The sequence below is a fragment of the Meles meles genome, chromosome 4 (genome assembly GCF_922984935.1).
Source record: "Meles meles chromosome 4, mMelMel3.1 paternal haplotype, whole genome shotgun sequence".
Classification (NCBI taxonomy): Eukaryota; Metazoa; Chordata; class Mammalia; order Carnivora; family Mustelidae; genus Meles; species Meles meles.
In genome coordinates, this window is record NC_060069.1 from 114,728,178 (window position 1) to 114,740,232 (window position 12,055).

The 12,055-nt window shown below is 38.0% G+C and overlaps 1 protein-coding gene across 6 annotated transcripts in view; it reads right to left on the reverse strand.

Annotated features, from left to right (window-relative positions):
• CMSS1 (cms1 ribosomal small subunit homolog) overlaps window positions 1–12,055 on the reverse strand; it is a 384,493-nt gene that overhangs the window by 2,881 nt on the left and 369,557 nt on the right. For all 6 annotated transcript variants that reach the window (XM_046002287.1, XM_046002292.1, XM_046002291.1 and 3 more), the window contains 4 exons: window positions 11,318–11,377; window positions 10,060–10,162; window positions 6,445–6,505; window positions 5,934–6,021 (listed from right to left, as the gene is read on the reverse strand). In XM_046002287.1, the coding sequence (XP_045858243.1) occupies window positions 5,934–6,021; window positions 6,445–6,505; window positions 10,060–10,162; window positions 11,318–11,377 (312 nt within the window). The remainder of the gene's footprint in view (window positions 1–5,933; window positions 6,022–6,444; window positions 6,506–10,059; window positions 10,163–11,317; window positions 11,378–12,055) is intronic.

A 12,055-nucleotide genomic window follows, 5' to 3' on the forward strand; every position in this document is an offset into this window, starting at 1 on the left:
GTTGAGTCCAATGCAGCGTGAATGACTGTGAGGAGGTGAATGGACAGAAGGATGAGGGTGGGGTTCAGAAGTTAATTTTAGACAGAAAAGGAAGTAAATATGAATAGGCTCTATTCAAATTCTGTTATCATTTGAGAAGACTAGTAAACCACTTCAGGACTCCATTTCTACTATCTTCCTGTATCTAGAGATAATTACGGAAGGAGGGGCTGGAGGAGACCTCAGAGTCTGTCCCTCAGAGGTCTCAGAGTTTGGCACAGTTTTTCCCACTCCCCATGTTCTTTCCATTGACCCAAGCTGTTTCATGTTACGTGTGGAAACAAAACTGAAGCCTTCCTTTACTCTGCAGCGCTTCCCCCTCAACTTTTCTCTGTGATTATTTCAATATTTTCCCTTCTGCCCAAAAGACTTTTCTTCTTAAAATTCCTCTGATTTATGTAAATAATTTATTTATTTACTTATTTGAGAGAGTGAGAAAGAGAGCAAGCACACAAAGGCACCTGAGTGGTGGGGAGGGGCACAGAGAGGGCAGAGAGAGACTCTCAGGCAGACTCTGCACTAAGTGTTCCCTGAGGCAGGGCTCAGTCCTATGACCCTGAGATCATGACCCGAGCTGAAATTAAGAGTTGGATGCTATAGCACCAAAAACCATAAGATACCTGGGAATAAACCTAACCAAAGAGGTAAAGGTGTACTCGAGGAACTACAGAACACTCATGAAAGAAATTGAAGAAGACACAAAAAGATGGAAGACCATTCCATGCTCTTGGATCGGAAGAATAAACATTGTTAAAATGTCTATACTGCCTAGGGCAATCTATACTTTTAATGCCATTCCAATAAAAATTCCACCGGTATTTTTCAAAGAGCTGGAGCAAATAATCCTAAAATTTGTATGGAATCGGAAGAGATTCCGAATCGCTAAGGAAATGTTGAAAAACAAAAATAAAACTGGTGGCATCACATTACCTGATTTCAAGCTTTACTACAAAGCTGTGATCACCAAGACAGCATGGTACTGGCATAAAAACAGACACATAGACCAGTGGAACAGAGTAGAGAGCCCAGATATGGACCCTCAACTCTATGGTCAAATAATCTTCAACGAAGCAGGAAAAAATATACAGTGGAAAAAAGACAGTCTCTTCAATAAATGGTGCTGGGAAAATTAGACAGCTATATGTAGAAGAATGAAACTCTACCATTCTCTTACACTGCACACAAAAATAAACTTGAAATGGATAAAAGACCTCAACGTGAGACAGGAATCCATCAGAATCCTAGAGGAGAACATAGGCAGTAACCTCTTTGACATCAGCCACAGCAACTTCTTTCAAGATATGTCTCCAAAGGCAAAGGAAACAAAAGCAAAAACTTTTGGGACTTCATCAAGATCAAAAGCTTTTGCACAGCAAAGGAAACAGTCAACAAAGCAAAGAGGCAACCCATGGAATGGGAGAAGATATTTGCAAATGACAGTACAGACAAAAGGTTGATATCCAGGATCTATAGAGAACTCAAACTCAACACACACAAAACAGATAATCATATCAAGAAATGGGCAGAAGATATGAACAGACAATTCTCCAATGAAGACATACAAATGGCTATCAGAGACATGAAAAAATGTTCATCATCACTAGCCATCAGGGAGATTCAAATTAAAACCTCATTGAGATACCACCTTACACCAGTTAGAATGGCCAAAATTAGCAAGACAGGAAACAACGTGTGTTGGAGAGGATGTGAAGAAAAGGGAACCCTCTTACACTGTTGGTGGGAATGCAAGTTTGGTGCAGCCACTTTGGAGAACAGTGTGGAAATTCCTCAAGAAATTAAAAATAGAGCTTCCCTATGACCTTGCAATTGCACTACTGGGTATTTACCTCAAAGATATAGTGAAAAGAAGGGCCATCTGTACCCCAATGTTTATAGCAACAATGGCCACGGTTGCCAAACTGTGGAAAGAACCAAGATGCCCTTCAACGGACGAACGGATAAGGAAGATGTGGTCCATATACACTATGGAGTATTATGCCTCCATCAGAAAGGATGAATACCCAACTTTTGTAGCAACATGGACGGGACTGGAAGAGATTATTCTCAGTGAAATAAGTCAGGCAGAGAGAGTCAATTATCATATGGTTTCACTTATTTGTGGAGCATAACAAGTAACACGGAGGACATGGGGAGATGGAAAGGAGAAGGGAGTTGAGGGAAACTGGAAGGGGAGATGAACCATAAGAGACTGTGGACTCTGAAAAACAACCTGAGGGTTTTGAAGGGGGAGGGGTGGAAGGTTGGGGGAGCCAGGTGGTGGGTATTATGGAGGGCATGCATTGCATGGAGCACTGGGTGTGGTGCAAAAACAATGAATTCTGTTATGCTGAAAAGAAATAAAAAACAAACAAACAAACAAAAAAGAGTTGGATGCTTAACTGACTGAGTCATCCAGGTGCCCCTATAATGTCTCTTATTTAAAATTCTCTCTGTGGGGTGCTCAGTGGGGACTGACTCTGGGATCAAGCCCCATATCAGGCTCCCTGCTCAGTGGGAAATCTGCTTCTCCCTCTGCCCTCCAACCCACTCTCTTGCTTTCTCTTTCTCTCTCTCTCAAATAAACAAATAAAATCTTAAATAAATAAAAGTCTCTCTGCAAAATTAAAAATGATAAATTGAGAAGGACAATGGATTGGTAGTTTTCCCTTAAAAATAACTTACTATTGGTGGGAGAGCACACAGGTACAGCCTCTCAGGAAGGCACTTGAGCATTATATAATAGGAGCTTTAAAATGCTTAGTATTTGGGGTGCCTCGGTGGCTCAGTGGGTTAAAGCCTCTGCCTTCAGCTCAGGTCATGATCCTGGGGTCCTGGGATCGAGCCCCACATCGGGCTCTCTGCTCAGCGGGGAGCCTCCTTCCCCTGCTCTCTCTGCCTGCCTCTCTGCCTACTTGTGATCTCTGTCTGTCAAATAAATAAATAAAATCTTAAAAAAAATGAGTACTGTTATGCTGAAAATAAATAAATAAATTTTAAAAAATCTTAAAAAAAAAGAAACATAAATATATAGGCTAGCTCAATCGGTAGAGTATATAACTCTTAATCTTAGGGTTGTAAGTTTGAGCTCTACACTAGGTCTAGAGACTACTTAAAAAACAAATCTTAAAAAACAAACAAACTTAAATATAGTACTTGCAAAGATGATCATTGCAGTATTATTTATAATAGCAAAAAATTAGAACTAATCCAGTGATTTATTTTCTTTTCTATACCTTTTTGCATTGTTGAAAAGCTCTTACTGTTAGAAAATCTCCTTCATTATTAAATTAAAACAATATACTTCTGTCTATAACTGTACAGATCCCAATGTCATGGGATATCTTTGGAAGTCTGGAAACTTTCCTTAAAATATCATATATATATAAACATCTTAAGTCATGAACAGCTACATAGAATGAGTTATGTGCCATTTGCTCAGCTTTTTTAGATTCCCAGTTTCTAGAGTGCTAGAATTGTTCTCCCCCTACCTTTTCTTAAGATTTTTAAAATTTATTTGAGGGAGAGAGACAGAGACAGAAGTATGAGTGGGGAGGGAGAGGGAGAAGCAGACTCCTTGCTGAGCAGAAAAAATCAACAGCTCCTTAAATGATTTTTCCACTTCTTAAATAAAATAAGCTTTAATGGTGAGACCTCACAACTCTATGGAAATCAAATTTCAACAATATGTAGAGCTTTTTTTTTTTCTCTCTTTCCCTTTCTCTCTTTTTAAATATGGAGAAGAATGACTCTTTTGCATGGGGGGTTTGGTGACACACAAGAAACCACCTCGATTCTAGGGAGGGTGAGGTGAATCTCTGGCTAAGAACTGTGGGAGAAGCAGGGTTTACCCTTGGGCTCTCCTGCTGCCCAGCCAAACTCTCCCAACTCTATGTCTCACAAATGTGCTATGCGCACCTCTCATCTGTTCCTTCACTTCAGTGTCCTCCCATGTCCATAAGGCAAAAACTCAAACTCTTCAGCTTAGTGTTTAAGACCCTCCCTCCACACTGACTTTCTTTCCAACTGAATCACCAGCTACTAATGTCTGTGAAGTTTCCAACCAAAAAAGTTGGTTTCTTCAATAAAAATAAAAACTAATATTTGATTTCTTAGGGTGTGAAACTCATTGTGTCAAACTCCTTATTGGCATTTTATTATCATACCAATCCTTTGAGGAAGATGCTACCACTATCCCTGTCATTTGAACACAGAAACAGATTTAGAGAGGTTAAGTAACTTGCCAAGGTCACAGGGATGGACCTGGGATTTGACTCTCTGCTCATAATAGGGATTTGTAACCTCAACCCTGTATCTCAATCATGTGTATCGGCCTGCCCTCTTCTGACTCAGCAGTTCTCCCATTCCTGATTGCTTTTCTCACATCTCTGTACTTCAAAGATCCTATTTTAATCCTTCTCACACTTTAAAGATCAGTTAAAGATCCTTTCCTCTCTAAAGCCTTCCACACAGGTTCAGCCTTCATAACAATGTATTTTAACTCCTATAGGACTTGGAAGTGCTCATTTGGCCCTTGGCATTTACTGCCTCATGTCCTCAATCTCCATCTATGTACATTTATTTCTTCAAGGATCAGGAGCTCCTAGAGGTGGAGAAGCTCTGGAACTAGGAAGGTCTAGACTGAGAAGCTGTGGGAGAGCCACTTAACCCTTCAGAGCTTCAGGGTTGTCTAAGAAATAAAAATGCTAGCCTGTATGGGTGCCATGAATATTTAATGAGACACCTAAGAGTGTTTAGCGTAGACCAGTGCAAGTATGAACTAAAAAAAAAATGTTTCCATTCCTTGTCTGGAGCTGCTAAGTTTGTTACGTCTTTGTAACTGCACAGTCTTTTGTATATCGTGGGTTCATTTAACCCTGGATGGCTTTTTTTTTTTTAAAGATTTTTTATTTTATTTATTTAACAGAGAGTGATCACAAGTAGGCAGAGAGACAGGCAGAGAGAGAGGGGGGAAAGCAGGCTCCCTGCCGAGCAGAGAGCCAGATGTGGGGCTCGATCCCAGGACCCTGGGATCATGACCTGAGCTGAAGGCAGAGGCTTAACCCATTGAGCCACCCAGGCGCCCCAACCCTGGATGGCTTTTATCTGGAAGGAAACATAAGTATTTTAAGCTTTTGTTTGCTTCTTGGCAAATGCCCATCTTTATATAGAGTCATTACATTGATGAACCCATTTCTTTTATATATATATATAAATCTATGAATAGCTCCAGTCATAAAACAAAATTCTATCACTGTATTAAATAAGTAATTTGGAAATGAGTATTGAAAAGAAATCTTTAATCAGTCTGGCAGGTAAAACAGGTAATAAGATCATCAGCAGACTAACAGGTTTTAGGCTATTCACTTTGAGAAAGCTAACAAATTATAAAAACCCACTGGTGGACTCCGTCTGGAATACTTTCTGGGTAAAGTACTAAAAGAGAAATGCATTTGGGAGAAATATTCTAGAATACTTATATTTCATCCATAGAAACTGCATTTTTGTTTTAACATGTTTTGTATGAAACCCTCAACTGAAATGGCAGTCTTGGGAACCAAGATTCAATTAATTAAGAGGGATATACTAACTCATCTGGCTCTACAAATTCTAGAGGTTGCAAATTGGTGAAATGAATTGTGGATCCACTAAACTGCTTAAAGCAACTGGAATTTGAATATATTTAGGTGGGCACATGTACCACAGTTCACCACAAGCCTTACTATTCCCTATTGCACTATACCTGCTGGCTAGCTTTACTGACAAAAGACTGTTTCCAACTCCTGGATGAACACAGAAATCTGGTTTCACTACATGGCAAATGTGGTTTCCTAAACTCACATGGGTTAAGGGAAATTCCCAGTTCTGAGAAGGCATATCAGTGCTTCTCTTCATACCTTGTTTAACGAGTTCTTTAATTCTCCCTGGTGTTCCTACGCCCAGGTGCACCACACGCTTCTCCAGCAACTTTACCTGCTCTTGGACCTATTTATTTCAAGATGGAGGAGATGAAAGCCAAGAAGAATCATTAGAAAGGGCAATCATAGACATTTCACCTAAAAGCTAAAGAAGTAAAAAAGCAAATGGACTACCCTTGTTTAGGCCCAACTTCCAGTGCAAAGAAGGTTAATTAACATCAAGATAGAAAAGCATCACTCTCTAAAACTGGCAAATCTTCAAAGAACCCAGGGGTCAAACCTCAGCTTCTGTGCAGGAATCCTGGAGCATAGAGGAGTAGCGACTTTTGTTGGGGCAGGTGGGCATGCAAAGGCAGGGGATGTAAGGAACACAACAGTTGTTAAATATGTTATATAAGAAAGCACTAAAGAAAACACCTGCTAAGGAGTTAAGAAAAAGCCCTTAAGGATAACTTACAATACCCATCAGGAACCACAGGCCCTTACTTACCTTAATGTGTTTTGCAAATAATTTCATAACTTTGCTGTCTCCTCTAAATGCTGTCATTGACCTAATTAAAAAAAAAAAGATTAATGCCTAAGAAAACTTAATCATTGCCGGCCACATTGACTACTTACGTATTATGTCTTGCTTTAAAGAGAATATATGTGTTAAGTGTGTAACTATGAGCATATGCATGTGTAAATATACACAGATACAAAAACTGAGATTTTCAGGTTGGCCCATGGATGGAAGGAAAGTGAGGAATCCTTTTATTCAGGCATGTATCTGGGTTGGCTTCTACTTTTCATACATAAGGTTAACTTTACTTAGGTTTCCTTGATAACTGAAACTTATGGATCTGCCCTTCATTTGTAATACAGAATTTCCATATTTCAGGTCCCTGGCAGAGAATTTATTTTTAAATTCTGCAGTATAGTTCTCATACAAAATTTGGTTGCAAGAAGTATCTTGGAGCAGTGATGTCAGCCTATGCTCTGTGGAGCCCAAAGGCATCTACAAAAGTTTGTATGTGACTGCCACGGTGGGTTGCTGGAAATGAGCTGACAGGGAGGAGAAGGCTTATGTCCTACAATCAGAGGAATCCCCTACTTTTATCTACTTAGCAGAGTGAGCTTTTCTGCAAAATTTTATATGTGTTAATGCTCCTGGCATCAACAAGTATAAAAGACCAATCAATCCTTTAGTTGCTGTTTGGGAATAGAACTAACATGGAAATATGCTTGGAAATATTACTGTTTTTTATATATATTATTATGTTTTGAGAAATGTTATTGACTGTAGGAAGATATGAATTTGCAAGATAGTAAATTATACTATATAAGTTCTGCTGTATTTGACTTTTACTCATACATAAGCTTTCTCCACAGGAAGGTTAACTAGGAAGACAGAGTTTAGAGGACATGTATAACATTAATTCATTGTCCTCAAAAGAATAGGTATTCTTATAAAAGTTAGAATTATTCACCATTAGTCTTTATGAATAGGGCTTATTGTGCGAGCTCAGAAATCTCTTTTTGCAAATCACCTAACCTTGAAGTAGATCATATTATTACCAAAGACACAGAACACAGAATTGGTAAATGAAGTGTGACAACACAGAGCTTTTATGCCCTTCAGAAAGGTATTTATGTACAGTAAAAGCCCAAATCAATGTGACAGCTTGTTTTTAAGAGACCATCTCCAGGCCAACCCCTTTGCCATTAATGTTTGAATTTGAAATGAGCTCTGTGGTTGTAGTTTTTAAAACACTGAAAAGTCAATGTGAACTACTATGACTTCAGAACCAGAAAGTATAGCTGCCCAGAAACAGATGGAGTCATGAAGATCAATTGTGTTTGGAGCAGAAATAGTTGCAAGAAACACTTTTATTTTACTGAGAGTCGGTGTGATACAACTTGATGTGTGTGCCTCGCAGGGAAAGGAGAGTTTGAAGAACTTAAAAAACCACTTTTCTAAATTTGTAATCAGATTAGTTCATTTAGAAAAATTCATGCAAGTAACTACTGAAAGTCTACATTTGCACCTTAATTTATTTTCTCCAGGACCTGAATTTTCCTTTGTTTTGTCTCCTGTCAAAGTCGGTGCAAAGCCTGGCCCTGGAATAGGGCTAGTTCCAGTAAATCCCAATTTACTCTGATGGCCCTTCTCTGAAAAATCAATGTTAACACTGATCCCATGGAAGCCTTTTTGTTTTTTCTACAAAAACTACAGTAAATGAAAAGGTATGTGAAAGCACCTAGTAAGGCACTGACATATTCTCTTTAAAACATAATTTTTATATTTAAATTTTGGTCCATTTGGAATTTACTTTGGTATGAGAAGTGAGATAGAGATCCAACTTTACTTTTCCAGATGGCTACCCAGTTGTTCCAACACCATTTATTAAATAATCCATCTTTCCCGTCTGCTTTGTCACTTTTGCCATATGCTACGTTTTCACATGCTATGGGCCTATTTCTGAACTTCCAGTTCTGTTCCACCAGTCTGATCTGTCATGCATATGCCAGTTCCATACTGTTTGAATTAGTAAGACTTGGTAACATATCTATTGATAATCTGGTAGATACTATAGGTATAGTATCCTCTCACTAATGTTCTTTTTCAGAATTTCCCCAGGTATTTTTCTTCTGTATTTTCTCTTGTGAACTTAGAACTATAGGTTATCTTTAACTTTTGAACTTTAGCTTATTGAGTTAGAAAACCAATTCTACTGGAGTTTCACTGGGAATCTGTGAAATTTATAGGTTATTCTAGGTAAAACAGGCATCTTTGCAACAGTGACTTTTTTTTTAAATTTAAAGATTTTATTTATTTATTTGACACACACACACAGAGAACGAGCAAGTATAAGCAGGGACAGCCGCAGAGGGAGAGAGAGAAGTAGAAGCTGAGCAGGTAGCCTGATGCAGGACTCAATCCTAGGACCCTGGGATCATTACCTGAGCCAAAGGCAGATGCTTAACCAACTGAGCCACCCAGGCATCCCTACAGTGATTCTTCCTATTTAGCAATATTATATGCCTTTTTGTTTAAGATCTTTTGAGTTGTGGGGTGGGGCACCTGGGCGGCTCAGTGGGTTAAGCTTCTGACTCTTGATTTCACCCTGTCTCAGGGTGGTGAGATGGAGCCCCACATCAGGCTCTGTGCTGGGCATGGAGCCTGCTTAAGATTCTCTCTCTTCTTCTCCCTCTCCTCTCCCTGCCCCCACCACCTCTTAAAAAAAGATCTGAAGTGCTTATGTAATATTTTATTTATATAGATTTTGGTAGGTTTATTACTTGGTAGTCTATTTTTTCTTGTTATTATTTTAAATTAGATCTTTTCTACCATTATTTTTTTCCAACTCGTCATTGCTTGTATTATTTCCTTGCTTTTACTCTTGCCCTCTAGAGTGTGAGAACATGTGTTCTCCACACAAAAGCCAAAGTGATCCTTTAGAATGATTATTCAGATCATGTGACTCTTCTGCTCAAAATCTCCCAATAGCATCATATCTCAGGGCCTTTTATACTTTCTGTCCTCTCTGTTTGGAATGTTCTTCTTCTAGATATCTAGTTGGCATTCCCCTTCGCTTTCTTTATGTCTCTGCTCAAATGTCACTCTCCTTAGAAAAGCTTACTGTAACAACCCTTTTAAAAGTAGCCCTCCAAGGGCGCCTGGGTGGCTCAGTGGGTTAAAGCCTCTGCCTTGGGCTCAGGTCATGATCTCAGGGTCCTGGGATCGAGCCCCGCATCGGGCTCTTTGCTCCGCAGGGAGCCTGCTTCCTCCTCTCTCTCTGCCTGCCTCTGCCTGCTTGTGATTTCTCTCTGTCAAAGAAATAAAATTAAAAAAAAAAAAAAAAAAAAAAAAAAAGTAGCCCTCCAACCCCCTCCTTCCTTTTGCCATGCTTTATTTTTTCTTGTATAATTTAACATTACCTGACATCATAATGTATATTTATTTGTTTATTGTCTGTCTCCCTCACCAGAAGGTAAGTTCCATGAAAGAAGGGATTCTGTCTATTTTGTTCATTGTTACATTTCCAACACATAGAACATATCAACTTGACACATCTCAGTTACTCAGAAAACATTTATGAAATGAATAGGTGAGGTATCTAACCTAATGAGCTCCAAGGCCCGGACAGCAGAGCTGCAGATGATCAACATCAGGACTGATTTCTTCTCATTGTGGTTTTTCCGAAGTTTTACCCACTTAGGGCAGACTGAAAAAAAAAACAAAAAAAAAAAACAAAAAACCAAACCATAAGAAAAATATTACTTTAAATATAGTAAAATAGGGCCCCTATTTATTTTAGCCCCCTAAAGCTGAGTATTCTCCAATTACTCTTTGTTAGTGTTTAATTAGGTATTGTCCAGATTCTATTCTATGGTTATTCAAGATATTAAATTAAAATGAAATATCATTAACTTATATCACAAAAAACATAATATGCCAAGTAGCTAAATATGACTAGTTTTAGGACCAAGTAAAAAAAAAGTTTGGAATAATACATTTTTGATAATTTATGTTTGATGCTTGATGGCAAAGACTAAATAGAAAAAGAACTCAGATTCAATAATGTTAAATTTTAAGGAAACACTCAACACAACATAAAAATGGAAATGACATTAAAATAATAGCAAGCATATATTAAATAAGGACACTGTTTAGTTCTCATAACCCACTGAGGTTGATTCTACTATAACCTACATTTACACTTGCTGAATTTGAGATGCAGAAAGGTTTAAGAACTCAAGTTGAGTGCCATCAGAACTACTTTGAGTTTGAAAAAAGGATGTTAAATCTCTATATCTAAACTACTTCTTTATCAGTCACAATAGATGACTACCTAATATGAATAATCTGGCTATTACTGGCTATACACAATAAATACTGAAAAGATGAAATTAGGTTGTGTGATAGCCATGGTCTGAGTTATGAGCATATGACAAGAATTTCAGAACTTTATAGCCAGAATAAAGATCACATGTCCAACTTCCTTATCTTTTAGGTAACAAAGTCAAGTCCTGGAAGAGTACTCAGTGACTTGTCCCAGGTCAAATAGTGAGATACTTGGAACTAGAATGATAATTAATCTCTGGATTCCTAAACCAATACTTCTAATGTATTATAAACCAAAAATGAGACGAAAACTAAAATTCTCAAAGCCAGGGCAAAACAAGAATAAACTTAAATAACAGAAATTAATATCAATATGTACCTTAAGAAAAACCTCCATTTCAAATCTATTTGAGGTGGAAAGTTTTGCTTTTAAATGTAGTTTCAAAAGTTTTTATTTCAACTAGATGGATCTTATGTTTTAATGGAGTAATAACAACTTGGTCAATAACTTAAAAGAAAACCATAGTTTACTTACTTTCTTTTAGGTATGATGAGAGACTATGAGTCAAATCATTGGCCTTGAGGAAACAGGAGTCTAGAATATGACAAACATGCTTTGTAGAGGATTTTGCAAACATACACATGATCAAAACAGATTCATTGTGAATGTGTCTTCTTGAATAAGGTTGTAAAACATTAGTGAATGGGGCTCATTATATATTTTAAAATGTTGTCCAGTATTTAAAACAACAGCAGCAAAAACAGCAAGTAAGCTTTTAACTGTCCATGATTTCTTTTCCTTTTTTTTTTTTTTAAAAGATTTATTTATTTATTTGACAGAGAAACAGCAAGAGAGGGAACACAAACAGGGGGAGTGGGAGAGGGAGAAGTAGGCTTCCTGCTGGGCAGGGAGCCAGATTCGGGGCTTGATCCTAGAACTGTGGTCTCTTCAGTTCATGACCTGAACTGAAGGCAGACGCTTAACAGCTGAGTTGCCCTGGCGCCCCTGTTCCTGATTTCTTAGAATAGTGAAATAGAAGCTTGTTGTATCATTCAATGAACTAATGAAGAATGTTTATTTTTCAAATCATGGAATAGGCAATATACAAAGGTAAAGGGGAAAGAGCTAACAAATCTAAGTAAAGAGGCTCAAACTCACTAGTCATCACAGAATTGCATATTACAATGATGAGGTAATACTTCACACACCCATTAGAATGATAGCTGTTATAAAGAGGTATAATACCAACTCTTGTCAAGAATGTAGGTGGAG